The 27,976-nt window shown below is 49.3% G+C and overlaps 10 protein-coding genes across 10 annotated transcripts; 7 read left to right on the top strand and 3 right to left on the bottom strand.

Annotated features, from left to right (window-relative positions):
• Positions 1-1,919: 1,919 nt before the first annotated feature.
• Positions 1,920-4,012, top strand: PEX2_003500 (T6SS phospholipase effector Tle1-like catalytic domain-containing protein; the record flags this gene model as incomplete). The annotated part of the gene is made up of 2 exons (XM_016737628.1): positions 1,920-2,682; positions 2,763-4,012. The coding sequence occupies 2 exons, from the start codon at positions 1,920-1,922 to the stop codon at positions 4,010-4,012; spliced, it is 2,013 nt and encodes a 670-aa protein (XP_016598684.1).
• A 625-nt stretch (positions 4,013-4,637) lies between these two features.
• Positions 4,638-8,724, top strand: PEX2_003490 (MmgE/PrpD; the record flags this gene model as incomplete). Its single annotated transcript, XM_016737627.1, has 8 exons — positions 4,638-4,889; positions 4,947-5,252; positions 5,319-5,832; positions 5,882-6,013; positions 6,084-6,476; positions 6,545-6,751; positions 7,211-7,513; positions 7,586-8,724. 8 exons carry the CDS (start codon positions 4,638-4,640, stop codon positions 8,722-8,724), a joined length of 3,246 nt encoding a protein of 1,081 aa, XP_016598683.1.
• Positions 8,725-8,798: 74 nt separating this feature from the next.
• On the bottom strand, positions 8,799-11,122 carry PEX2_003480 (alpha-ketoacid dehydrogenase kinase family protein; the record flags this gene model as incomplete). The annotated part of the gene is made up of 6 exons (XM_016737626.1): positions 8,799-9,972; positions 10,043-10,198; positions 10,751-10,834; positions 10,897-10,965; positions 11,019-11,059; positions 11,108-11,122. The coding sequence occupies 6 exons, from the start codon at positions 11,120-11,122 to the stop codon at positions 8,799-8,801; spliced, it is 1,539 nt and encodes a 512-aa protein (XP_016598682.1).
• Positions 11,123-11,660: 538 nt separating this feature from the next.
• PEX2_003470 (urea carboxylase-associated family protein) lies at positions 11,661-12,646 on the bottom strand (the record flags this gene model as incomplete). Its single annotated transcript, XM_016737625.1, has 2 exons — positions 11,661-11,857; positions 11,911-12,646. 2 exons carry the CDS (start codon positions 12,644-12,646, stop codon positions 11,661-11,663), a joined length of 933 nt encoding a protein of 310 aa, XP_016598681.1.
• A 578-nt stretch (positions 12,647-13,224) lies between these two features.
• PEX2_003460 (GTPase BMS1) lies at positions 13,225-16,959 on the top strand (the record flags this gene model as incomplete). Its single annotated transcript, XM_016737624.1, has 3 exons — positions 13,225-13,282; positions 13,360-13,430; positions 13,489-16,959. The coding sequence occupies 3 exons, from the start codon at positions 13,225-13,227 to the stop codon at positions 16,957-16,959; spliced, it is 3,600 nt and encodes a 1,199-aa protein (XP_016598680.1).
• A 627-nt stretch (positions 16,960-17,586) lies between these two features.
• On the top strand, positions 17,587-18,104 carry PEX2_003450 (uncharacterized protein; the record flags this gene model as incomplete). Its single annotated transcript, XM_016737623.1, has 3 exons — positions 17,587-17,729; positions 17,792-17,922; positions 17,986-18,104. The coding sequence occupies 3 exons, from the start codon at positions 17,587-17,589 to the stop codon at positions 18,102-18,104; spliced, it is 393 nt and encodes a 130-aa protein (XP_016598679.1).
• A 1,025-nt stretch (positions 18,105-19,129) lies between these two features.
• PEX2_003440 (uncharacterized protein) lies at positions 19,130-20,811 on the top strand (the record flags this gene model as incomplete). The annotated part of the gene is made up of 2 exons (XM_016737622.1): positions 19,130-19,852; positions 19,906-20,811. 2 exons carry the CDS (start codon positions 19,130-19,132, stop codon positions 20,809-20,811), a joined length of 1,629 nt encoding a protein of 542 aa, XP_016598678.1.
• Positions 20,812-21,134: 323 nt separating this feature from the next.
• Positions 21,135-23,143, bottom strand: PEX2_003430 (Major facilitator superfamily domain, general substrate transporter; the record flags this gene model as incomplete). Its single annotated transcript, XM_016737621.1, has 7 exons — positions 21,135-21,149; positions 21,202-21,279; positions 21,335-21,429; positions 21,517-21,975; positions 22,041-22,475; positions 22,536-22,613; positions 22,672-23,143. 7 exons carry the CDS (start codon positions 23,141-23,143, stop codon positions 21,135-21,137), a joined length of 1,632 nt encoding a protein of 543 aa, XP_016598677.1.
• A 1,383-nt stretch (positions 23,144-24,526) lies between these two features.
• PEX2_003420 (transcription factor domain-containing protein) lies at positions 24,527-26,443 on the top strand (the record flags this gene model as incomplete). Its single annotated transcript, XM_016737620.1, has 1 exon — positions 24,527-26,443. The coding sequence occupies one exon, from the start codon at positions 24,527-24,529 to the stop codon at positions 26,441-26,443; it is 1,917 nt and encodes a 638-aa protein (XP_016598676.1).
• A 496-nt stretch (positions 26,444-26,939) lies between these two features.
• Positions 26,940-27,788, top strand: PEX2_003410 (O-methyltransferase; the record flags this gene model as incomplete). The annotated part of the gene is made up of 2 exons (XM_016737619.1): positions 26,940-27,417; positions 27,589-27,788. The coding sequence occupies 2 exons, from the start codon at positions 26,940-26,942 to the stop codon at positions 27,786-27,788; spliced, it is 678 nt and encodes a 225-aa protein (XP_016598675.1).
• Between the last annotated feature and the right edge of the window lie 188 nt (positions 27,789-27,976).

Here is a 27,976-nt window from a genome sequence, read left to right as displayed (position 1 = left end):
GCTTTCTTATCTAGCTCTACGATGCCACTTTAGCTCTGTACCCAAGGGATTCGTACGTTATGTTATATATTGGATATTATAAATCGGCATATTAACCCGAGAGCCCACTACGAACCCCCAATATAATTCACGCTAGCCAGTCAATGCAGCAGTAGATAGTATATTATAAGTAATATGGAGGTGAACTTTGATTCAGAGGCTTTATATTTCCTGAGCTAATGGTGGTAACATATTATTACGTTATCTACTGCACTTTGAGATTGTTTTCTTCTAAGATTAACTGTACAAGAATAGTCGGCTTTGTGTGCCATTTTAGCTGGTCTTTTTAGATGTATGTGAAGGCGTCAAAAAAGCTCTTTTCTATGTTTTGGAAAGGAAACGTCCAAGTGGGAGCCTCAATGCCTATTTTAAATCGAAGTCTCGCTATCTTCGTCGGCTTCATTGCGGATTTTCGTACGACCGAATATCCTTCGAGCGTTTGACTAGGATGATCCTTTGATGATGGCCACGTTGGTCTAGTGACCCTGTATGATATGACATGGTGTGATAAAATCCTAATTCGCTTTAGATCCTTTTTATATATTTGGATATCTGGTGCGTAATTAGAGCAATGGATGGGGTCGGGCACGCGTATACAGACTTTACAAGCATGGAGATCTATCTACAAGAGAGCATTTGTGGTATTGTTGCGCTCCTCCAGTCAGCCGTCAAAAAGTCTTACCGAGTGATACTTTGGCTGACTGTTCACTTTGGAGATGAATCTATTGCTAATTATAAACAGTACGAGTGTGGCGGTCAAGCCCCCTTTTCAAAGATAAAACCTAACATTCTCTAGACTCTAGCTACCAAATCGTCATCTGGTCTGTCATTGAGACCGGCCTCGGAATTACAGCAGGCAGTCTGGTTACTCTTCGACCTCTATTCTACTAGCCCCTGGATGAAAATTCTACCCATAATCACAACTCACCGCTCCAAAAAAAATATTCAAGATCATACCCACTGTCTAGTAAGCAAAGTGACCCCACAAGAAGATTGCGAAACACGAAGTACTGGCGTCCTCCCCGACGACAAGAGTACAGTGGTCACAGTCTCGTCACGGCGGAGAGCTAAAATCAGCAGCAACAGCAGTCAAGAAGTCTCGAACCCTGGCAGAAATCGAGCCGAGAATCTCGTCAAATCAGGTCCCAATACAGAAGACCTTTGTACGAACAGTGACAGAGGGGAAGAAATAGACATTTTTTCCTTATTTATAACAAGGGTCATTGGTTGGTTTGGAGGGTTTAGCGCATTTATAAGCTCCATAGCCCTGGCCCCGGGGTTCAGCTCCATCGCTCCCTCCCGCTAGGTTCGACCAATCCACATTCAACATACGGAGTACCCCGTAGTTATCGCGACTTTTTGCACTGGCACGGACCTTGAAAAGTCCAGCTCATGAATTGTTATCTGGGCTTCGGCATCCCCGGGGAATGCTTACAGCTGGGCCACCCTTTCGCTTATCTTTACTCCGTACATGCTGGCCATAAGGCTGGCCATGTGGGCAGGGGCGTGCCTAGCTGAGGCCATATGCACGCCTGCGTGATTATTGGCTTGGCAAGAGGCTATGTTACGATAATCCTATGAAGCGTCTCAGTTCCTGCAGGAGCTGAAGAAAACACGAACAATGGGGCGTCTGGGCGACTTAAAACTGGGTTAAGCTGCCGATCGTGGCGTTGGGGTTCGTATGCTAGCGGGGGGCCTCGTGCAGGTAAACAAAACAGATGATTCAAAGCGACCTCGAGACGAACGCTACTCGTGCGGCGACACTAATAAAAAAAATTACACTAGGGTGTAAGTGAAAAAGTATATAGATAGAGTCGTATCCGCCTACCAGTCGTGATCTAAACACTCGCCCACAGCACATCAAACTCCATCCATACAAAATGTCTCTATGCTCCGAGATCCATGAGCCACAATACAGAGTCCAACAGAGAGGGGACTCAAAGATCCCGCCCATCCGCAAGCGCATCATCATCTGCTGCGACGGAACATGGCAATCCGCCGTTTCGGGCAAGAAAAACGTCCCATCTAATGTGACACGTCTCTGTCGCGCTCTGAACAATGTCGGAACCGACGAACACGGGAATCAATGGCAGCAAATAGTCTGGTATGATTCCGGAATTGGCACGACCTCAAGTCCTTTGGGACAAAAGATCGAAGGCGCTATTGGCCTAGGCCTGGAAGGGAATGTCATCGAAGCGTATAATTTCTGTGTCCTGAACTACAAACCCGGCGATCAGATTATGTGTTTTGGTTTCTCGAGGGGTGCATTCACGGCCCGCGCCATTGCTGGTTTGATCTCCGATATTGGTATTTGCAGAAAACAGGATTTGAATCGGTTTCCTGATCTCTGGGAAGTTTATAAGGAAAAGAAACACGGCGAGCGGTTCTATTGCAGTGATCTCTGGTTTGAGTGGATGGATGGGAAGGCGGATGAGAATCAGGGCGCTCAAGGCGATACTTTCCTATTTGAAAAGCGCGGTAAGGGAGATTGGGCTCAGGAGGGGTCAAGGGATGTGGAAGTTGTTGGTGTCTATGACACAGTCGGCGCTATTGGAATGCCGAAAGTGCTGGGGATGAAGCTGCCATCTTGGTTGTTGTGGTGGGCGGGTAAGGATGGATGGGAAAATGTTGGACTTTCACCTAGTAAGTATACTAACTCCTCTCTTCTATTTTTGCCTCAGTGTGGTTTCATGATAGGCAGAATACTGACAAACAATCCCCAGATGTCAAACATGCATTTCAGGCTTTGGCCCTCGATGAACACCGCAGCGCGTTTTCGCCCACCCTGTGGTATCTCCACAAACTTGGAAACGTTACCTCAGAGCAGATCCAAACCCAGAAGAAAAAGTTCGACGAGGAAGCTCAAAAATGGGACGATCTCTTGCAAGACGCAATCCGCTTGAAGGCTAGCGGCAGGGCTAGCGATGAGGATGTCAACAACATAGCCCGAAAGCTAAACCAAACCGCCAGAGACTGGAACAAGGAGACCCGAACGCTCCTAAAGTTGGAAGACGACTACAAGCACCAGTGCAAACCCCGAACATTGACACAAGTGTGGTTCCCCGGTTATCACATCAACATCGGCGGAGGCTCGAGTGAGACCCTCAAAGATGAGGGCAACATGGAAGAAATGTCTAATATCACCTTCTCCTGGATGTTGGACCAAATCAAACCTTATCTGTCGCTCAACGAAGATTTTATCTCCGAGGAAAGAGAAGAGATGGAAGATCACATTTCAACGCTTGTTGAAAATACAGTCAATAATGAATCCCTGGGAGGCTGGGCGCAACGCAAGGCTGCAGCAATAGCCTCAGCTTTAACATTCAAATATTTCTCCACGTCTCCAGTCAAGCCTGTGGACAAACGACGCAGCTATGGCTGGGGAACAGGCCCGCTGGAAGACAGCTTTACGCCATTTTACTACGCCAACGGGTCGGAGAGGCGAACACCTGGAGGCTACGATCCTTTCGACAAAAATGGAAATTTGCTGGGAGAGACATTCGAGTTTGTTCATCCAGTGGTGGGATTTAGGGAGAAGCAGATCAAGGACTACACGCCAATTGGGCCAAATGTCAAGTTTGCCCGTCGAAAGGCGGTTGACGAGAAGGGACGTCCTGGTTATGTTTACGACCTGGGAAATTCACCCAAGCCCTTGCCTGAGTGGCGCTTAGGAGGGCTTGACTCTTATGAGAGACTCGCCATCACCGGCAAGGTTGAATATGATTATGTCAACGAACTAGATCTATATTTGCAGACTGAGATCAAGACACCCCGTCAGTCTGCTTTGGGAGTTCGAGATGTTGACGTTGGGATTGAAGTGGGCAAAGCTGGAGATATTGACTCTGGAATTAAAGTGCCCAAAGCCGAGGGCTTCCAACAGGGAGGCTTTAAATCGACGGGCCTTGGGACCAAGGAAATGCAATGGAAGATCTCGGAGGTTTCATACGCCGAGGAGATAGTGACTCCGATATGATTTTTTTATTTTTATTTTTTTGGCGCTTCTGATTGAAACAATTATGGATGGAGTGAAATATATTGGCATGCGCATAGCTGCGTATAGCAGCGCAAACAGGAAGGCCTTTCGGGCATGGCTTTATGGATAGCTTTTTTTGTGCAATACTTCATTGAATTATAACATTAATTACAAATGCCTAACTAGCCCCCTTTTGAGGTCCTCTATGCAATATGTTGTAGATCCATATCTCTAAAATCAGGAATACCAAGCAATATTTTTTGTGGGGACTGCAGCATCCGACGTCATAGGGCTGAACTGGTCTTCCAAGTTAAATGAGAAGAGAAAAGACCGTGTAGACCAAAATCATTTAGGCATCACAATTGTTCGACTCCATTAACCAAATCCTCCTTGGACCCATTTGTCTTCGTCCTCTCAGAAACCAGAAAGCTCGGCTAGGGCTAAGAAGTACGTAACCTACGTCATTTCAGTCATGGATGGTATCTTCCACCCGTGGAACTTGACTGGAACAATATTGAACTGTTTTGAACTTGTCAAGTTATTTGCTGCGACCTGTTCCTTTTTTGTTGTTGGAATTATTTTGATCATTCGACAACCTCCAAGTCCAAATCGAATTCGTTGCAAGATGGTACCCCGCAAGGTGTACAATATGTGTCAAGGGCAGACAGTAACCTCAGAGTTAGCTCTTGACTCGTCGCAATGTCCACAGAAAGTCTTTCATAAACTGTTCGAGAGTCATCATGCGTCGCATACATACGATGGCGTGGAAGAATCAGATGTCGACAAATCATCGGAATGGGAATCGTTGAATGAGCTGCAGAAAGCTCACGCTTGCGGGAACTTTGGGTCTACCGAAACGAGTGATCTATTTCTAAAGGTAAATTCATTTGCTATCTCGACATTGAGAGATAACATTCTAACACGCACCCACCAGGTTTATCATGACGCGCTATGTTCTTTAGAAAAAAACCCAATGTCGGGAGTTGTATCGCCCCAACTGCTGGGGAGTACAGGAGTGCTACCACTAACAATTGTCGCCCCGTTACCTGATCTCTGTCGTCATTTAGCAAATTGCATTGTGCGCGCCGAACACGAGGTCTTTTTGGGGACTAATTTCTGGATCCACTCGGACGCATCCACATTAGTGACGAATGCCATTCGAGAACTTTCCAAACGAGCAGGAGAAAGGGGACAGAAAATAGTTATGAAGATGATCTATGATCGTGGAGATCCTCGTCAGGTGAGTGCTTGTCCCATGAATGTATACCGAACACAATCTGCGGACATGATTCTAATGAACCACTAGGCGTGGGAAAATAGACTAAGTGTCCACGAGGACCAGTATGTCGGCGGAAAGGTGAAACTACCTGCCGCGAGCGAGATCCCTAATGTCGATCTCCAAGTCATCAACTTTCACCGGCCTGTCTTTGGGACGTTCCATGCAAAATTCACTGTTATTGATCGGCGCATGGCTCTCATACAAAGCAGTAATATCCAAGACAACGACAACCTTGAGATGCTAGCTCATATCGAGGGCCCGATTGTTGATTCTTTCTATGATACTGCGTTGCTATCCTGGGGAAAGGCTCTCGACCCCCCGTTCCCACTCCTGAACTCTCCAGCGAGGGATGCTCCGATCCCATGCCACGAAGAAAGGAAGGTTGATCTTCCTACAGAGAATGGAGATAGAGCTCTTCCTGAGCATACTACCGATTCTCCACATTATGATAGGGACTTTGAACAAGAGGCCCGGAGAGTCAACGATTGTATCCACCCACAAGGTGACGAAACACGCACGCAGGCCGTCAGCCGTCATCTCAGTATGTAAAATGCGTGGTTCATCTATGACAATGCCTAACAACCAAACAGATACAACCATCCAGCCCGACACAACAGGCGATGCACCAGACAGCGACCAGGATAATACATTCAACCCTTATATGACCATACCTCGCCACGAGCCTTTCGCAATGGCATTAGTAAACAGGGAACCATTCGGATGTGAGTCGAAACCACAAAGAGAAGCTCCCGCAGACAGCCGACCATAACGCTAACTCTCAATTTCTTCAAGCCCCAAACCACAGCAGCGTCCACACCCCGCAAAACGCAGCGTGGCTGTCCGCAATTAACAACGCCCAGCATTCAATCCTCATTCAAACGCCAAACATGAACGCCGAGCCTTTAATGGAACCCCTCCTCAACGCGGTTCGCCGCGGCGTCGTGGTAACCTGCTATCTCTGTCTTGGCTACAACGACGCAGGCGAGCTCCTCCCGTTCCAAAATGGAACCAACGAAATGATTGCGAACAGGCTGTACAAAGCCCTCGAAACTGACGACGAGAAATCTCGTCTACGGATATGCTATTATGTCGGCAAGGACCAAACTCGTCCGATTCATAATAGCTTCAAGAAGCGGAGCTGTCATATTAAGCTGATGATCGTTGATGAGCAGATTGCGATTCAAGGTAAGTCCAAAAAATGAAAACACTATGAGAGAAGTATGCCTTAACCAAATATCTAACAATGCTTTTAGGCAATGGAAACCTTGACACCCAATCATTCTTCCACAGCCAGGAAGTGAATGTCCTTATTGATTCCGCGCTCATTTGTTGTGCTTGGACGGAGTTGATCAATCGCAACCAAAACACTGCCAAATATGGCGCTGCAAGTACGAAGGATGGGTGCTGGCATGATCCCGAGACTGACGAGATTCCGGCGGGTTCAATGGGGCCTATACCGGGTCGGTTCAGTTGGGCCAAAGGAGCCGTTGGTGCTGTCCAGCGAGTGAGAGGTGTTGGCGGATTCTAGAAGCTCATATGCTTATGTACCTGGGGGATGCTTCTATCTCGGGATACTTTTTGGCTAGAGAGTGAACTATGCGTGGATATATTTCGGCAATGAATGAATGACCTATGAAAATGCCCTCGTACAAGATACTTGGATCAAAGGTGCGGGAGTTCGTGTCCATGAGTAGCAGACCACCAAGATACACACTAAAGACCGTCGTGTACGACCGGGTGATTCCAGGAAACCCACCGAGGACTTCTGCGACATGTATCCTTCACGAGACATTGTCAAAAGTCATAGATTTCCATCGTCTCGCCAATTTTATAACAAATCAGACACAGAGTAAAACCAACCATCCACTAAGAAACACCCATCCCAACATAAATGTCTCGCTCATACGACCAACCGATAGTCGACATAGTAACCTATGTCTACCACCACACCCTCAACCAAGACGACGAAGCGATCTGGAAATGCGCGCGAACAGCCCTGCTAGACGCAATGGGCTGCGCCATCGAGACAGCAGCGACAAGCACCGAATGCCGAAAACTGCTCGGTCCCGTGATCGAGGGCACAGTCGTACCGGGTGGATTCAAGGTCCCAGGAACGGAGTTCCAGGTCGATCCCGTGAAGGGCGCTTTCGATCTGGGTGTCCTGATTCGGTACTTGGATCATAATGATGCGCTTGGTGGTGAGGAGTGGGGACATCCTTCAGGTATGGTCTATTGAAGACACGGGGTTGGGACGGGATTGCGTCCGTAAGACTAACATATGGATTGAATTGCAGATAATCTCGGTGCTATACTTCCAGTCATGGATTGGCTGTCTCGTGCAAGTTTGTCTGGTCGACGGGTCCACGGTGGTCCGCCGTTGACGATGCAGACGCTGCTTGTCGCGCTAGTCAAAGCGTATGAGATACAGGGGTGTTATCAAATGCGAAATGCGTTTAACGTCTATGGAATCGACCATGTCGTGCTGGTTAAGTTGGCTTCTGCTGCTGTTGTTTGTTGGTTGCTAGGGATGACGGATGAACAAGCTATGGCGACTATTTCTCATGTTTGGATGGATGGCCATCCGAACCGGGTGTATCGATCCGGCACAAACACTATCCCGAGGAAAGGGTGGGCAGCTGGAGATGCGGCCAGAAGAGCTGTGCAGTTGGCTCTACTGGTGCAGGACGGCCAGCCTGGTTCGACAGGGGCATTGAGCGCGAACCCATGGGGGTTCTGGGAAAGGACCTTTGGCGAGGCGGGATTTGTACTTCCACGACCATTTGGGTCGTGGACGGTACAGAATGTGCTGTTAAAAAGTATGCCAGTAGAAGGACATGCGATCTCGGCTGTGGAAGCAGCAGTTTTGCAGGCGCGTCGATTTCGACACAGAGGTCTGGCCGATCCTCTAGAACAGATCCAGCGAATAGATCTGCGAACGACTGCTGCTGCCTTTCTGATCGTCAACAAACATGGGCCGCTGCACAACGCTGCTGACCGTGACCACTGCATTCAGTATGTGGTCGCCCTGGCTTTCTTAAAGGGTAGTCCGCCAGAGGCTGTGGACTATTTGGACGAAAGCCCATGGGCGAGTAGTAAGGAACTTGAAGCCTTGCGATCAAAGATCGTGGTTCAGTCCGACCCTAAGCTCACAGAGGACTACTTGGATCTAGACAAGAAGAGTATCGGTGCAGGGATGACGGTCCACTTGGCAGATGGGTCCTCATTGCCTCAAATATTGATTGAATATCCCGTAGGACATGCGCGAAATCCCAAAACACCAGCTGCGGTACAGGAGAAGTTTTTCCAAAATATGGGGCTTATATTCTCTGCGACAGAGATCAGTCGGATATTGGGTGCTGTTCAAAACCCAGATACTTTGATCTCGGATTTCATGGATCTGTTTATCCAGCTACCAGCCAAGGCAAGGTTGTAGAAGGCAAGGCTATCTGCAGGTATCATGAGTTGGTTGTTCTAGGCAGGGTATCTAGTGCTGTCGTTCCATTGTTCTCAATCGATTCTTCCAACTCCCTGCAGCGTCAAATAAACATCTGTCCCCCATCCCCACAGACTTTGCACCGCAATGCTACCACCAAAGTACTCAGCGTAGGCTCGGCCGAGAGGCAGCCCATAACCAAGACCTGCAATACTGCTGACCTGGCCACCGCTAGCAGATATGGTGTTTAAAGCATCCATATTGCCGTTCTCCGAGCCCTGGAGGTCTATATCGGAGAAAGTCGTAAAGCTATACGACCAGATATGGGGCAGAACCTCAGGCGGAATACCACCACCACGGTCACGGATACGGATTGTGATACTCTGAGACGACGGAGCCGAGTATCCAATGTTTTCATTCTCATTGGCACTGGCAAGCTCCGAATCAAGCTCAAAGCCAGCATCGGTATCCCCCGGGACCGCCGGCGCATTTCCGGGGACATCTGGAGCAGCAGCGATCGTCACCTCGATGGGCTCACGCTCATTTCCATTTTCAATAGTTGCCCGGAATGCGTTCTTCAATAACTCGGTGATAATGTACTCCACATGTACAGGGATGTGAGCAAAGGTGGCCTCAGGCTCACCTCCAATGTTCAAACGCGGTCGCACTCCGTACTTAAGCTCACAGATTTCTCCAACGAAATCCTCGCATTGCCGGATGATGCGTGCCGGCTGCAAAGCCGTGTCAATTACGCCTATATAGTTTGATGGAATCGAGTTCTTGGGCGCAGGCGCGTCGGCGCTATCGGGTGGGTCATCGCTGATGGGCTGGGAGGCATAATGAAGTGCTAGATGTTGCTCCGCGATCAAGCGCGTACCGATACGCGCCCGTAGATGCGTGTCCAAGAAGCTCGTCACGTCGGCCGGGCTGACATATTTCCTGCACTCTAGAAACCCGCGGGCAAGCACGGGGATTGTATTTGTATGCGTGTGTACGAGGTCTGCCAGTACATCCCCGAACTGTTTCTCTTCTTCGAGGGTCGTGATGCGGCGCTGTTGATATGGTATGAGGGTCGATAGAGAATGGAGGTAATTGTGGTAGATTTTGGAGACATGAGGGTTTGAGACGACGATGAATGGGAGGTTTCGTAATGCTTGAATGCGAGAAGCTAGTCGGGCGGGGAGGAGGGATAGAGTGAAGTTGGCAGAGGCTAAAAGAGCCTCTTTGTTCAATGGTGGGCGGCCATGTCTGGGAGATTGATGTGAATTTAGCACATTTTGATTCAGCTTTGCTATAAGTTATAGAATCTAAGACTGACTTGAGTAGATCTGCAAGTGTCAACGGCCGACGGGGACTCGCAGCCAGCTGCGCGACATTGTCTTTGGCGACATCAAGTGGACGACCGGTCCAATTTTGACTCTGCGTGGACGATTGACGAAGAATACGAGGTCGCGCAATCGGAAGGCTCCGGCAGCTAGGCCGAAAAGCCATAGCTCTAGGTATTAAGGTTGTCATTGTGAATTGTAACCTTGAAATATAGAGAGATAAGTGGAAGTTCACAATGAACCCCCCGGGACGGAAGATCTGCATCGGCGGTGCGGATATCATCGGTTCAATGTTGCAGATCAACAGGGATCAAACCACCAAGGTCGCTATTTACCGGTGAAAGGTACATACATTTACGTAAATTTCTACTTTCGGATGTTGCATAGGACTCACTGAAGTTAATGTGCATATAACTCAACTTGATAGTTGGACTCGAGAAATTGCTCCATCTGCATCAATGCCTGTACCTCTCACATTTGGAAAAGGTGGGTACTCGTAAGGTGTACATGGCATCGCGGATGAAAGCAGGTCGCATAATTGGTATCAAGTCATCTCGCTGAAGCAAACCAAAAGAGAAAGAAAAGAAAAGAAAAGAGCCCCCGGATATCTAACCTTCGTGTTTCTGTTTTCTCATCATACAGCGGGACATCCACAACGATTGCAGTTTTCAGTCCTAGGAATGATGAACAAGGACATTTACGTAGTAGTCACTGCGCCGTCCTGCTCAACATGGACATATTCAGTGGATTCGAAGGTTTGGACGGTGTCATCGGGGAACTCGACACTAGTATTTATCCATATATCAGGATGCGCCTCGATGGCATAGATCGAATCAGCGCCACTTACGTGAAGCCTTTTATGATGCTGTATTCATGTTTGATGACGCCGCCCTTCTCCCTAGCTGTTTCCTTAGCCCTGAAAAGAGATGTTAGTACCAAGGTGTTCAAGATGATAGAATTGCGACATACTTTTCCAACTCCTCGGTGGGAGCGTTGGTCTTTAGAGTGATCTAGCAAGGTCTTAGTCCGGATAATTTGGAAGATAAAGCTTAACTCACATTGTAAAGAGGCATTATGTCAGATAGCAAAATCTAGTGTCAGATTGAAAAGCGTGGAGAAGAGGAAAAGGGAAGCAAACCGAAAGAAAGCAATTTATAGGAAAAGAGGGGGGAAAGGCTACACTTTATTTTGAGAGGTGCCTTGAAGCAGGTACCTTCCAATCACCCGCTTTCTCTTTCTTACATATTTTTAATTCTTCACTGTGCATAACTACATGTATCCTGTAGTACTTGGGTACCCCCTGTGCTACTAGACGTGATCTATTGGTCTTACATGCCTGTCTGACATTGACCTGCTAGTGGCTTCTGTATGAACTCACTCTCTAAAAGCAGGATTTACATGGCGCCCCTTGCTGGAAATTGCTCTACAATTCCCGTATAATTCGAATCCGGCCCACAACATATGTTGTAAAGGAGGGGAATTGCTGTTTGATGTAACGATGCGAGGCTATGACATCATATTTAAGAAAACGCGGGGCAATGTGTCTTGTATAGAGACAAGGTATTCAACGCTTTAATAGACGGCTCTATAATTTTACTTGATATTTTAACCCTAGAGTCCAGTGTAACCATCCTCTTCACGGGGAGGCATCTTCATCCCGTGCATCCCCTTGTACTTGGGGCTTTCTGGAGCCTTCCACCCCTCCAGGACCTTGTCATCTGCCAGTTGATATACCTCCACACCCAACGGACGACAAGTGGCTCCCATATCAGCTTCCTTATCATCCCAACCCCAATTGGACAAATCACCTGAGAGTATCATTAGCATAAAGATAAGGCATTTGGGTACAATGGTGCCATACCGCCAGGACACGCAGATAGCGCGCAGAGAACATCCACTTCTGCAAAGAACTCAAAGTACTCGCCTGCCTTTGCAGGGGAGGTCTCCATGAAGTACTTTCCATTCTCATCCAACCCCGTCACCTGAAACACATTCAAGACATCATGGACATCTAGCTCTGTCAGTCCATGAGGGACGACGGAACGAGTCAGGTTCGAGTGACAGTGGAAGTCAAAGGTCTCTCCACCCATGAGCAAGTTCACGTAAGGATCACACCGAGTGCCCATCAAGTCATGCACTCGCCCTCCAAACTGCGTGGGCCCGAATACGACATCCGGATTGCGCTTTCCATCCGGTCCAAGCACGTCATGCAGCTGCCCGCCGCCTAATGAGTCACCCGTGATTGTTACAAGGGGCCGCAGGTACGGCAGGTTCGACCATAGTCGGTCACCCACTGAGACGTGGGTGGAATGAATCTGTCGGGTACGCGCAGCCCACATCCGTTCTCGGGGGTTATTTGCGTTCCAAATGTTCAGGTCGCCCACCTGTGGTCCTTTTGGCGTGGTCAGGCGACAGATGTGGCCGGCGGGGACAACCCACGCTTGAGCGGAGCATGGTCTGATGGTGAATGCTTCTTTCGAGATCCGCGCAGAGGGGCTGGATGCGGTTTTGGAGATGGTGCGGTACAACTGGGAAGTTGCATGAACCCCCGAATCGGCTGGTGCTGTGTAAGCTGGGGGTGGCTGACGTGCAGACATTATATGCGGTTGCGAGGTGTTAGAGACTGGATGTTACACAGAGGTCTAGTAGACAGAGAGCAAGATTAGATTTACAAGATCCGGGAGGTAGAACAGTCAATTTATAGCTATGGATAATCGGGGGCTTCCCGATGTTAACGGCTTCTGCCCCACCTGATAGCCCCGAAGCCCGAAGGGAAATTACATCCTCCGATTTCTAAAGGAGTGCAGCGCGGCGTGAGATAGCGCTATCGCGGAACTTTAATGCCGTCCATGGGTAGACTGAAGGAAAGCGCCAGCGGGGTCTCTGATATCTCATGGCTTGGGGTGGGGTGGAGCCAAATTACCGGCCCGGTATAGGATTACCAGGATAAGGATTACTGCCTCAGGTTAGTAATTTAAGAACAATTTATGCCTTAGGCCACAAAGCTTCTGATCCCCTGACTAAGGTTTATCTACTCCGCTTTGGCAGAAAAATAATTGCTGCTAATTTTTTGGCCGCCGTCGGGGAAAGTCCTTTACCTCGATTGCGCTTGTCTTTCTTTATCTTTGAATAAAGGAGTTGATCTGTTGAGGTATTACACCTCTTTACAGATAGCATGGAGCAGCAGGCCAACAGGGCGCATCGCCCTGCCAAAGAAAAGAAGAAATTCGAAGGTACGGCGAGAGCGCTCCAATAAATCTACAAACTTTCTGCTTTCGAGTCCATGCTAACAAAGATTTTTTCTTTATAGGTGCTAATCCGAAAGCATTCGTCACTTCCAGGCCTGGAAAGCTCAATAAGCAGGCTGCGCGATCGCATGATGTATGTATATGGAAATTTCCTGCTGGTCAATTGATGCTGACCCGAACTTCTCCTCTAGGTGAGAGAAAAGAGACTCCATGTTCCCCTCGTGGATCGTATGCCCGAGGAGGCTCCACCAGTCGTTGTCGCCATCGTTGGACCCCCGGGAGTCGGAAAGACAACTCTTCTCAAATCTCTGATCCGCCGCTACACCAAGCAAACCCTCAGCTCGCCGCAAGGCCCGTTGACCGTTGTCACGACCAAGCGCAAGCGTCTGACCTTCATCGAATGCCCGTCCGACTCTCTGGCAGCGGCGATCGATGTTTCCAAGATCGCAGATATTGTGCTTCTCATGATTGACGGAAACTTCGGATTCGAGATGGAGACCATGGAGTTTTTGAACGCCTTATCGACAGCTGGTATGCCGGGTAACGTCTTCGGTATCCTTACTCATCTTGATCAATTCAAGAAACACAGCACCTTGAAGGACGCGAAGAAGCGCCTGAAGCACCGTTTCTGGAGTGAGCTATACGCGGGCGCAAAGCTCTTTTACTTGTCCGGTGTTATTAACGGTCGTTACCCCGATCGCGAAGTGCACAACCTTTCACGATTCTTGTCCGTTATGAAAAACCCTCGTCCGCTCGTGTGGCGCAACTCGCACCCTTACGCCCTTGCGGATCGCTTCTTGGACATTACCCCACCTACTCAGATCGAGGAAAACTCGAAGTGTGATCGCACAATCGCGCTCTACGGCTACCTGCGCGGCACCAACTTCCCCTCGCATGGCGCCCGAGTCCATGTTCCTGGTGTTGGTGACCTTACGGTTGCCAATATTGAGGGCTTGCCCGATCCATGCCCAACTCCGTACATGGACCAGCAGATCGCCAAGGCGACAGGAAAGTCGAACCGCCGCAAGCTTGGCGAGCACCAAAAGCTGCTTTTCGCTCCCATGTCTGATGTCGGCGGTGTCTTGGTCGATAAGGACGCAGTTTACATCGATATCAAGACTAACACCTTCGACCGGGATTCGGACGAGGATTCGGACGATGAGGAACGCCGCGGTCTTGGCGAGCACCTTGTTGTTGGCCTTCAAGGCGAGCGCAAGATGCTGGGTGAGGCTGATCAGGGTGTTCGTCTCTTCCGTGGTGGTGAGGCCCTCGATACAGCGGATGACGACGAAACGGGCCGGAAAGATCGACGCCGCGCTCGTGTGGCTGTGCCCGAACCAGACGACATGGAGATCCCCGAAGGATTCGATAGCGAAGAGGAAGCCGATGAAGATATGGACGAGGAGGATGTGACAGATGATGAAGGCGAACTCGACATGTCCGCGCCTGCAGACTTTGAAGCCCGCTTCAAGGCCAAACAGAACGGAAATGCTGGTGGAGAGGAAGAAGACATGGCTTTCGCTGATAGTGACTCTGACCTGGGCTCCATCTCTTCAGTTTCGGACCAGGAAATCGAAAGCGGCGATGAAGACGAGGATGAGGATGAGGATGAGGATGAGGATGAGGATGAGGATGAGGATGAGGATGAGGATGAAGATGATGAAGATGATGAGGAGGGCAATGTCCGATGGAAGGAGAACATGCTCGCCAATGCCAAGTCTCTTCACGGAAAGCGCCCTCCTTTCCGAGTCAGCGACCTATCAAGAATGATGTACGACGAGTCGATCACCCCACTTGATGTCGTGAAGACATGGCGCGGTGAAGATTCCGACGATGAGGAGGAGGACGAGGAAGATAGAACCGCCGACGACGAAGGCGAGGACTTCTTCAAGAAGACAAACAACGAGAAAGAAGACCAGGCCGACTTCCGCGCCGTTCCAGAGTACGACTACGATGAGCTGGAGCGCAAGTGGCGGGATGAGGAGCTACTCGAATTAATCAAACTCCGCTTCATCACTGGCAAACTGTCTGGTGGTGGCTCAGATGATGAGGATGGTGATATGGATGAGGATGAGGATGATGAAGATGAAGGCGACGGTGACTACGAAGATTTGGAGTCTGGCGAAGTTTTCAACGGTATCAAAGAGGATGGCGATGAAGATGATGATGAGGAAGGCGATGATGAGCCCGAAAAGGCTGCCGACCTGGAAGCTGAGCGTGAGCGAAATGCTAAAAAGAAGGAAGAGCTCAAGCTACGTTTCGAAGAAGAGGATCGCGAAGGCTTTGGAAAGGTTCAGGACGGGACCCATGATGGTATTGATGGCGAGTTCGGCGAAGACGATTGGTACGACCTACAGAAAGCCAAGCTACAAAAGCAGGCAGACATCAACCGCGCCGAATTCGAGACACTCGACCCTACCTCGCGCGCCCGGGCTGAAGGTTACAAAGCCGGCACCTACGCACGTATCGTCCTCGAGAACGTACCTTACGAGTTTGCCTCCAAGTTCAATCCCCGCTTCCCTGTCATCGTTGGCGGTCTCTCGCCCACTGAGGACCGATTCGGCTACGTGCGGATCCGGATCAAGAGACATCGCTGGCACAAGAAGATTCTCAAGAGCAACGATCCGTTGATCTTCTCGCTTGGTTGGCGTCGCTTCCAGACCATGCCTATTTACAGCACCTCCGACAGTCGGACGCGAAACCGCATGCTTAAGTACACACCTGAGCATATGCATTGCTTTGCTACCTTCTACGGACCTCTCGTCGCTCCCAACACCGGTTTCTGCTGTGTGAACTCGTTCTCGAACAAGAACCCCGGTTTCCGTATTGCGGCCACTGGTGTTGTTGAGAGCGTGGATGAGCACACAGAAATTGTCAAGAAGCTCAAGCTCACTGGTCACCCTTACAAGATCTTCAAGAACACCGCCTTCATCAAGGACATGTTCACCTCTGCACTAGAAATTGCCAAGTTCGAGGGTGCATCCATCAAGACTGTCTCTGGTATTCGTGGACAGATCAAGCGTGCGCTATCCAAACCCGATGGCTGTTTCCGTGCTACGTTCGAGGATAAGATCTTGATGAGTGATATTGCCTTCCTGCGTGCTTGGTACCCCATCAAGCCCCACCGCTACTACAATCCTGTGACCAACCTGTTGGACCAGGTCGACGGTGAGAAGGGTGATAATGGATGGCAAGGCATGCGCTTGACCGGTGAAGTCCGTCACGCTCAGGGCATCGCCACCCCCCAACTCAAAGACTCGGCTTACAAGCCCATCGAAAGACAAGCCCGTCACTTCAACCCGCTCCGTGTGCCAAGACAGCTGGCCTCCGAGCTCCCCTTCAAGTCGCAGATCACCAAGATGAGGGGCCACAAGGATCAGACCTACATGCAGAAGCGTGCCGTTGTCCTCGGAGGCGAGGAAAAGAAGGCCCGTGACCTCATGCAGAAGCTCACTACCATGCGCAACGAGAAGCAAGCTAAGCGATCCGTCAAGCAGGAGGAGCGCCGCAAGGTCTACCGTGCTAAGGTGGCTGATAGTCTGGAGAAGAAGGCCGAGCGTGAAAAGAGAGAGCGCAATGATTACTGGCGCAAGGAGGGCAAGAAGCGCAAGAACCCAGATGAAGACTCTGGTGGCCGTGGACGCGGCAAGAAGCGCAAGTGATCTATTCTTTGTTCTTGAACATGTCTTAATCTACTTGGGTCTTTTGCATAGATGGCGTTTGGACCCAAAAACTTGTACCTACATTATGTTGGATGTTTATTTATATCAAAACTATTTCATGAATGCACTACTGTTTGCACAGGCTTTTTTCTCGTTGCCTCCTACGCCGTATATACTGTACTTTCTTTCCATGCTAATGACCAGACTGCTTCTCGGCGTCGGTTGGTCTCCGGTGCCAGAAGTAGAATATCCGCCTCACATGAAATTCGGAGCATCTGAAGGCACCTGACAGTTCCCAAAGCAGGAAAGTTCCAATTGAACCTAGGATTTGAATATTCATACTTCTGGATGAGGCATAGTAGGTGAGGACCTGAATCATCTTTCTATCATCCCGATACCACAACGGGTAATGAAACCCTAACTCGCAAAGCTTCATACTCCATCTATCACGATTTCCGTAACAAGTTTAGTAGCTCGCAGTCCTGTCTATGTTATCCTCGCGAATTCCCATTCTCCTGGACTTCCAACTCTCCAACTACATCTATTTTCCATCAAGCTCCATCAAAGCTTGGTCTTCATTCATCAATAAAACATCTTTCCCAAACATCAAACAACCATTAGAAAGACATGGCTCCTCTTCCAAGCCTTGTTAACAACAACACGCTCTCGCCTCGGAAATATGAGGTTGACATGGAGAAAGAAATGTTCATCTCCACACTGATTCTGGGGTTCATCGCGGCCTCCTGTGCCATATTTTTGGGAATCACACTGTAAGTGCACAATCCATCGAGTATTCCCAAAAACCCCCAAAAAAGACTAATAGATTTATTAGCTACCTCAAGCTAAAGCCCAAGTATGAGGAAGAATGGAAACCCAAGCTTAAGCCTAAGCTTCGAGACTGCAAGGAGAAGTATGAGGACTGGAAGGAGAAGATAGGGACCTGGCATGGTCCCAAAGGACTAAGTAAGTTGATTTCCCTCAGCAGTGTCCTTCCAATATTATCCTTGATACTAACGTTCCTTCTAGAGGCGCCAGCGCCTGCTCACGTGGCTCGTAGTCGTGCTTCTGAGGCTCCGGATGTCAACCAGATCACCTGTGATCTGACTCCGGACTACCTGAAGATGTCGACGGCCATCATCGTTTAGGGGACTGTGCGGATGGCTCAGTGCTGGTAGAGGTATCAAAGGCCTGCCAGACTGATGCCTGGATTTGATACAGAGTACGGAGGAAAGGGTTGTTTTTGTCTTTTTTCTTGTTTCTTTTGTCTTGCTTTTTCTTTTGTTTTCTCTCGGTTTATTCTTACTTTCCGCTGAGTTGTTTTTTTCTCTTTTTCTGTATGTTATCTGTCGTCATTGGAGTTGAGTCATTTCGGAGTATATTTCCCATGACTCTATGACTCCATGTTGTATATTATATCATTAATAAGAACTCTAAATTTGATGTTCTCTTTGATTCCTTAACTTGACTGGACTTGATGTATATTGTAGATTGTATATCGTAGTCTTATAGATGTTGTGGTAGTATACTTCGAAGTATAGCCCATCACAAGCCCAGTCCACTTACAAACCATCTTCAACCCATCTTCATCTTTGAATGACCATATACTGATGCTTTAAGAATAATCTCTTTTCTACAGAAACTCATTGAAGCAGATGAAATTGGTTTAGTACCATCCACGTGACCGCGCCTCTCACGCGCGTTCCAAGACCAGTCACCCTTAACCTCTGCCAATTATTCAACGGCATTTCTTTTGGTGCTAGCATACTGTGGCGCATCTGTATTCAAAATTAGTTCTTACGTTCAAATTCTTTTATTTCAACCCACTGTCAGGCCCTTCATCCGGGGTCAGAATCACGGTCGATAAAGCCATTTGCCGCCTCGTGCTGTCGCAACCCTTGCGCGTGTGCTGGTCGATCGCCACTCGATCGGGCAGATGCTCCTGGTTCCCACAGCACTCACACGCGTCTTGTTGCGATCTCGACTGTTAGTTGCATCTAAATCATTTGGTATTGGACCTTCTCGACCCCGACTCTCGATGCGGTGACTCGAGACAGGACATGCGTGTTGAGATCGTGCGGCCGCGTAAACTCGCGATTAAAGCTAGGTCGCGTGTATTTGCCGATTGTCGCTATCCCAGCATCTTTTAATCTTTCACATCTCATCCTTGATCATGAATGACGGTCGCGATGCTCTTTCTAATCGCGGGGTGCCCCATGCGGAGGCCAGTGCGAACACCCACTCTATGAACAACGCGACGTCCCCCGTGCCTCACAAACCAATGCCTTCGGCCAAAGCCCAATCCACACAATCGCCGAAACCATTGTCACTACAAATAGATGGCTTGAACGCCGTTACCCTCGCTCGCGGCGAGGGTAACCCGAACCCAGCCTATATCGAATCGTCGGAGCGCGGCAGCGATACATCGGGCGATGGCCGACGACTAGACCTTTCCGCTACCACCGTCACAGACTCCCTTTCAAGTCTTCTTTCATCCTCGACCAATGGTAATAATAGCCAGGCGTCAGAGTTCAATAATTCTCATACATTGAATGGACATACATCAGTACCGTGGGTGGATCGGGAGTTATTGGAATCCCAACTTGCCCCGCACATGCAGCCGGTGAACGGAGGCGCCTCAATAGATCGATGGCAACCTTCATTATCGCCAATCAAAGCCGGCAATGCTTCAATATCGCCGCCGCCATCGCCAAAGCATTCGCGCACAAAGTCGAACTTTGATGCTCGCTTGGCTCCAAGCCAGAAACGGACAGCAGCTGGCGACTTCAAATCCACTTTAGATATCCCCACGCCTCACAATACCGACGCGAATGGAGCTGCACGACGACGTTCGAAGAGCACAGGCTCGTCAGCTTATGGGAGTAGGATTGCACAGGTAACGTGCCCACTTGCTCACTCAAGTGTCTATAGCTCATTCGTATTACCCAGTTGTCCGTCCATATCCGTAACCGTCTATCATACGCAGCTGCCAAAGTAGAGCAGGCCCGACAGTCGCGTGAAGCTACCCCACAAACCGCATTGCGAACACACAACAGCGCGTCGCCATTGAGCCCGTCAGCATTAAGTGACATCGCATCATTACCAGCAGGAAACTCTACGCCTTTTTCACAAGATTCCCAAACATCATCCAACGGAAACTCCAATCATTTCTCGAGTCATAACCGCTCGCGATCAGCATTCTCATCTAATCAATTCCTTCCAATTCCCAAGCTAGCACCACCTGTTGATATCATCTCATCAAATGGTCATAACCAGCGCCGTCGACCGAACCCTAACGCCGTCTCCAACCCTTCAAATCATAGCCCTATCTCCCGCCACCGACGCCATCATTCACATCAAGAGAACGGACTCGCTCAGCCAGTCAATGGTCAAGCAGTCCTAGGGCCAGGGACGCCCTTGCTCTCATCATCTCTCACACATGCACCAACATCCACACCGAACGGCTTCTACAGACACCGCACGCACTCTCAAAACGCACTCATGGAACAAGATGCCATCGAAACCCTGATGTTCATGTCCAGCCCCGAGAATTCCGGGTACCGTTTCAGTCCTCGCCCGCTGCAACCAGCGAGCACGCAAAGCAGCCTGAACGAGTCAATCAATGCTTCCAGCAATGGAGCTCACCACGATGGAAGCCAGGGCTCTCAAAGCTCCGAGTCTCACAATGGTCGTGAACTCAGAAGAAAGCCAGGGCTGGAAGCTCATGCTGGTGATGATATTGATCGTCTTTTGGATCAAATGGACAGTGATAGCGAGGATGAGGATCGATATGCATCGTACCGTCCTGGGATAAATGGAGCACATCCATTCAGAGGGCATCAACGCCCGAGGTAATTGCATTGTTTTGATCTAAGATTTCGGGGTTTTGCATGCGACACATGGTTGGATTATGCACATCGCTTTAGCATTGTGGCGGATTTTAAATTGCTGGCATAACCATGCTCATATCATAGGAAGCGTACGGTTAGTATGACTTCAATTCATTTGCTGTAATGAAAATTCAGACTGGGCATCTATCTGGGCCTGAAATAGTTGATAATACCATGTCGTTGACTCTATATGATTCCGCTCTATATGATCCTGATCCTGCATCCAAAAAATACTAAGATTAAATTACTTTTTTGTCGTGTTCGTAGTTTGCATGCGCCGTACATCATTTAATGAGCGAGCTCCTATCATTCCATTAGTCTCGAAGAATCTACATTGATGGAGGATATCACTTACACTTGCGAGCTTGCTCCTAGCTCGAATCTTGGGTCCGTATAAGGCCAGCACCCAGGGGACCAGAGTCAAAACAGCACCCTGTTTCGATCCCGTCAGTCAATTTTCCTCTTTTGGGGTAATTCTCACAACTTACAAGTCCTCCCAGCAGACTCGATGCCTCTGGATAACCCAGGTTGGTGAACAATGCAGTTGTAACCAGTGGAAAGACACCACCAAGCAAATTCCGGCCTAAAGAGTAAGATATCAGCAAATTATCCCAATATATCTAGACGTGCCACCAAGAAAACAACAACCCAGGGGGGAAAAAAAACTTACAACAAGACTGTGCCGCAATTGCCGAACTCGCATACCGATGATAAGTATCAGCAAGGTAATTAAACGTAGCAAGATAAATAGAAAAGATGCCCATAGTAGAACACCCAACGGCCATGGCAGGCACGATCCAGTGCACGGATGAGAAAGAGCTCCAACCAAACCAGAACAGACCGATGGGCAGAAGTACAGACTCCACGCAGACGAAGTACAGCCTGCCCTCGGGAGAACTGGAGTATTTACCGAAGCGCATAGCGATGCGTTCTTGGTAGATGCTGATGACTGTGATTATGATGACGCCGACGCACATGGATGTGAAGACGGCGCCTGTTTGCTCAATTGTAAAGTTGTGGTTTGTGCGGAAAATTAGTGGTACGGAGCCGAATTGGAGGTAGAGGACTGCCCAGCTGAAGGAGACCCATAGGGAGAAGAAGAAGACGACTGGTTCGGTGAGGAGCATGTCTGGATTTGTGTTAGGTTTTTGCTCTTGTTTTTCTTGAGATGGTTGAGGGTTGATGTGGACTTACGGAATGGCCGATACAGCGAGATTTGGATCATAGTTACGATCGATGCACGCTGCTCGTCGCTCTTGACCTTCCATCTGATTCGACGGATACATTTCTCTTCAGACCCTTCTTCGTTCGGCAGGATTACACCGTGGTGGCCTGCTTCTTCGAGTTGCTCGTAGTACTGGTTCAACTTTGCCGCTTTGCGACTTAACAGGACGCTGCCGCGTGTTTCGTTGAAGAAGAAGTAGATCATAACGACAAATACGGCGGACACGATTGCGTGTGAGTAGAACACCCACCGCCATGTAGTGCGGGTGATGATTGCGCCAGAGATCATTGGTGCCAGACCAGTACCGAACAACGCAGATCCGGAGAAGAGGGCCATGGGCGTGTTACGGTCTTGGGCGTGATAGATATCACTGATCACACCGCCAACCATGGTGGAGAATGTTGCTGTGAGGGGCTCAAGTCAATATCTATTTAGTGCTGTCGACTGTTCGGGGCTATACATACATCCACCCACACCCTGGAAGAATCGAGCAACAAGCAATCCAGCAAAGGACTGCGTGCCTCCACAGCCAATTAAACTGGCTATTGACATATGAAGTCAGCATGAGTCAAGTAGCATAATGTAGCACGGTATACATACCAACGAAGAGAATTCCACTGGCGATGAAGATCGGTCTCCGTCCATTAATCTCGGAAAACGGAGCCAGCACCATGGGCGCCAGAGCGAACCCACAACAGAAAAGTGTGATACTCAGATTGTACACGACAGTACTGACTCCCCATAGTTTAGTCAGTTCCTCTGCTGCAGGACTAACCTCGCCGGCAGCATAACCTGCCAGTGCAGTAACCCCACAGGCGATATAAGTCATCATGGACTTGCGCCATTGCGGCCACAGAAACGGAGATGTGTATTTCTCCAGACTGGGCGCTTCTGGTGGTGGTGACTGAGCAGGGCCTGGTGGTAAAGTAATACATGGGGTCGGTAGAGGTGTTTCCAGGTCTAGATACCGAAATTCGATATCTTGGGACCCGCATAGAGACTCGGCAGTCTCTTCGCGCTTTTCCATGGCTGTGGGTTGCGGCTTAAGTGACTCAGGCGTTGCAGATGCCATGAAGTGAGTCAGGATGATATTTGGAAAGAGATTTCTAGATTTTGACGGACTTAAATGGATTATAGGCTAAATTCTTTTTTTTTCTCTAAGATCTAGGGCGTGGAGTCTCCGAAAGAAAATTGGAGAAAGGATCCAAGGCCGAGTCATCAGCGTAATCTTTCCCCAATTTGATACATCATTCCAATCATATTGGGTATGAATTAATAATGTGGAGCATGTTGATCATTTAGGCACCCTATGCAGTTAATGGTCTTGAGTTATATCAATGTAATATGTATGTTGTCCGGAGTACGGAGTACATTGGCCTTGACCTGAGATCCAGGGCTGTGAGCTCCTTCTCCATGTGGGCATCGGAGTCATCGCACACCGCCTACTTAATTTGTACTAGTTTTACTTGAAGGGTTTTCACTGCATACGTAACTTATCAAAAGGGGACTTGAATATTTACCTTTAACACTAGAAAAGAAGAAGAAGGTAAAAAAGGGGGGGGAAGCAAAAAAAAAAAAAAAGATGTTCACAGCCTGACACATAGCGTTCATAACTGTACGGAGTACGGAGTACAGGGTACTATACTCCAGAGATGCAAACAGAGGCATCGGTCAAAATGTCAATTTCCCCAAATTGGAGAATGCGGGATCCCCACCGATTCGATGAAGCTGATTAAAAATCAGACAGAGAATCGGCATAAGGAGCCAATAGTGCATGGTTATGCAAGGCTGCAAGATCGTGATATTCCAATCAATTACTCCGTAGACCTTGGAGTGGTGCATGCGGACAAAGAATAGTACCCATGTACGGAGTACCTATGTACCGTGTAGGGAATATGCTAGTTGATCTTAGCGGAGTTGCACTACAATCCCCCGACCGCACACTCCACGCCATGTCCCATCCCCAATGTTGACTAGCAAGCCCTATCAGTGTCACCGATGCCCGAGGGCATTTGCTCGTCTAGAACATCTCCAAAGGCATGATCGCTCACGTATGTCTTCTAGACCCTGGATCTCATACCCCATCTCATGCCCCATCTCATACTCCATTTCATAACCTAATACCCCACAGATACCAAAGAGAAACCGTTCGCTTGCAATCAATGTCCCAAGGCCTTTACACGCAAGTATGATACATAATTTCACATTCAAAGTACATTTTTGAGATACTCACAACTCTAGGGATTTGCTGGGTCGTCATGAGCGTCTTTCTCACAACCCCGATGCCAGTCCAGCCAGCAATCGGACACACACGCCCTCTCCCACTAACCCTCCCACCCTGGACGGGTTAGACTCCTTGGCATCTGTAGTCACAAATCACGCCCAATCTAATCCCAGTGCGTTAGAAGGGCCCGATGACCACTTCCAAACATTATCGCCAGCCGTACACCGCCCGATGCTGGGTCAGTTGGCGGGCACAGACGCTCCTTCCGTAGGACCCACCACCCCATCTCCAGCCCCGGATTTCGGATATGCTCTCGGTGGCTTTGGGCCGGGATCATATCATGGCCATGACTTCACCTCATTTTTGGATAGCGTTCCCTTGCCAAATCATCCCTTTTCGCCGGCTTATCAGCCACTTCCGCTATTCCCACCCTTGAACTTCTCCCCGGTTCCAGACTATGATCAATCTTCTGATAGAGGGACTTTGACTGAGACTACGCCTTCGACGCCTTCAAGCTCCATACTTCCCCGACATGGCGCTCAGTTGCCCTCACTCCAGCCGGAGGGGTATCACATCTCCTCCAAGGCGCGTCAGCCCACGGGATTCGTACCGGTCACGGCTCAATGTCGGGAGAAGTTATCGCATATGTTATCTGAATACGCCAATGTGGTCCCAGATCCATCTTTGCCATCTCGACATGCGTTATCCCGATGTGTGACCGGGTATGTAACTGGTTTCCATGAGCACTACCCAATCGTGCATATCCCGACCTTCGATGTAGACTCGATGACATTACCGCTCTTCTTATCGATGGCGGCATTGGGTGCACGGTATTGCCGCGAGCCAGAGACTAGCATGCGTCTCTACCAGATTGCCAAACCCGTGGTTTTGGAACATTGTCGCCGGGTCTTCCAATCGGGCAAGCTGTTCCCGGCTAATATCGCCGACGACATTGATGCCCTAGAAACTCTACAGTCGTTATTGTATCTGACCTCGGTGTCGCTATGGTTCATCAACAACCCCCCATACCACGAGGGGCTGGCGCTTCGCAGTCTAATGGAAATGCTTATGCGAAAAGGTGGACTGAACCGACTACCCGAGGATGACGGGACATGGAGTAGCTGGATACGACGGGAATGCGTAAAGCGCACCAAACTAATTGTCCTCTGTTTCTTCAGTATCCAAACCATTGTCTTTGACGTACCACCGATGATTCTCACAGAAGATTTCACAATCGAATTACCCTGCACCGAAAAAGAATGGCAAGCCGCGCGCGCAGACCTCTGGCAGGCAGAGCGGCTGAAGAGTCCCGGCGAACCAAAATTCCAAGATGCCCTTTCAGCCCTCTTCGGACCAACCAGTGATGTAGAGCGGTTCTCCTCACTCGGCGGCTACGTTCTAATCCACGCAATCCTACAAGACATCTGGCTCATGACGAAAGCGGGCCGACTACCCGTGTCACGACGAAACCGCTTCACCCCATCATCAGTGACATCCACCCCTGAACTCGTAAAGGTCGAACAAGCACTCGAACGCTGGTGCCAGTGCTGGGAACGCAACCAAGAATCCTCCGTCGACCCACTCAGCCCGAACGGCCCGCTATCCTTCACATCAGCAGCCCTACTTCGACTAGCCTACATCCGACTCAACGCAGACTGCGGCTCAGCCCGCCAACTGCAAACATGGGACCCTGTTCAGATCGCAACCAGTCTCCGTGACAATCTCTCGGTCCGACGCGGCGACCGTCTCACACGTGCAGCGCTCCACTGCGCACATGCCCTCAGCACACCCGTCAAGCTCGGGATTGGATTCGTCGCGCACTCGCAGGTGGCGCTGTGGTCGAACCAGCATGCTTTGTGCTCTCTGGAGTGCGCGGTGTTGTTGGCGAAGTGGCTCGAGGCGATTACGGTGTCCGATCCGGATCCGAGGCTGACGGAGCAGGAAACCCGGTTACGGGACTTCGTGCTAGAGATGGTTATGGAGGTGCAGCATGGTGTCTCGAGGGAGTGGCTGCTTGCTACTAATACTCGGCTGAGTGCAGCGGTTACTAGGTTGTGGGCGCGACTGTTTACGGCGGATTATATATGGGAGATGGTTGCTTTGATTGGGAGGTCTTTGAATAGCTATGCGGATTTGCTGGAAGAGTAGAATGGAGTTTGTTGTTGTGCTTGCGGAGTTGTCATAGCGATGGTCTGCTTCCAATACGAGGGCCAATTATGTTGTAGGGCCAATTTAGGGCCCTGAATGGAGTAGCCATCATATTGCTCCTGTCGGTTAGCCTCGGCACTTCTTTGATTCATATTCACCCGTCGGACTTTAATTTACCACAGGGCGTATATGTGCATCGTACGGACTTTGCACATGGCTCCCCGGTGACTCAGTGGATATCAATTTAGCCCTGGACCTCGGATCTTGAAGGCTTTCTTACGCAACTACCCCATTTACCTACTTCGTACGGAGTACATCTCTCCAATACCCCAATCCTAACGCCTAGTGCCTAAGGCCTGTTTTCTCGGGCCCTCCTAACTAAGATCAGACCTTCATCTATTTAATCATGTAGTTCCTCATCTCCTCCTTCTCCTTCTAGTAGCCAAGACATACTCACAACTATCAAATAACCAAATAACCAACAAACCAATCCAAAATGTCCCCTTCACCCCTCACAGCCTCTCCAGAAATCCTAACCCTTCTAAATGGCCTCCACACCAAATCCCTAACCCAAGAAACAACCGTGGACTGGCCCACCCTCCCAGCACAATGCACCGCCGAATTTGACTCCATCATGCTGGACAAGTTCATCGCCCTCGACCAAGATAAATGCGAACTAGTCTACCACATCCTGCGCAGCATCAACGCAAAAACAGTCGTCGAGGCCGGTACTAGCTTCGGCGTTAGCACTATCTACCTAGCGCTTGCTGTTGCAGAGAACGCGAAGCGCGTTAGCGCTACCACTAAGCCGCTGGTCATCGCTACGGAGAAGGAGGAGTCCAAGGCGAAGCTTGCCCGAGCGCATTGGGCGAAAGCCGGCAGCGAAGTTGAGGATGTGATTGATCTTCGTGTTGGGGATCTGCGTGAGACTCTCACCTCTGATTTGGGGACTGTGGACTTTTTGCTGTTGGATAGTAAGTTGTTGTTTATTTTCTTTGTGCTGGTGCAGTAAGATACGGATATATGTCTACTCTGTGCATATGTTGGTTGTTTGATAGCTGGACTGGTTATCTTGTATTCGACGTTGCATGGTCGATTGGATATCTAGTGATACTGGAAGCATCTATACTAACCAAAACTCCCAGTCTGGACGCCTCTCGCCCTCCCCGCGCTGAAACTCGTCCAGCCGCATTTCCGGCCTGGCGCGGTCATCATCGCTGATAATACCGTTATGGTGGGTGATAAGTATCAGGAGCTCTTTGCGTATGTCGATGCTGAGGGTAGTGGGTTCCGACGGGTGACGATGCCGTACAAGGGTGGTTTGGATATGATTGTCTATCAGTAGATGTAGTTAGTCTCTTGAAGTAATCCACAGCAGTACCTGTACCCTGATACTGAAGATATCAGTTCATGCATGAGCTATTTCAACATACTCAGTTCGTACTTTTTGATAGGCCAAACGGGATCCGCCGTACTAGTAGAGAATATCAACCCCTCATTCTATCGAATCTCTTAATTCCAATTAATACAATA

This window comes from Penicillium expansum (genome assembly GCF_000769745.1).
Source record: "Penicillium expansum strain MD-8 chromosome Unknown contig8, whole genome shotgun sequence".
Classification (NCBI taxonomy): Eukaryota; Fungi; Ascomycota; class Eurotiomycetes; order Eurotiales; family Aspergillaceae; genus Penicillium; species Penicillium expansum.
The sequence above is the reverse complement of the archived record's forward strand: the minus strand, read 5'-3'. Positions and strand labels throughout refer to the sequence as shown.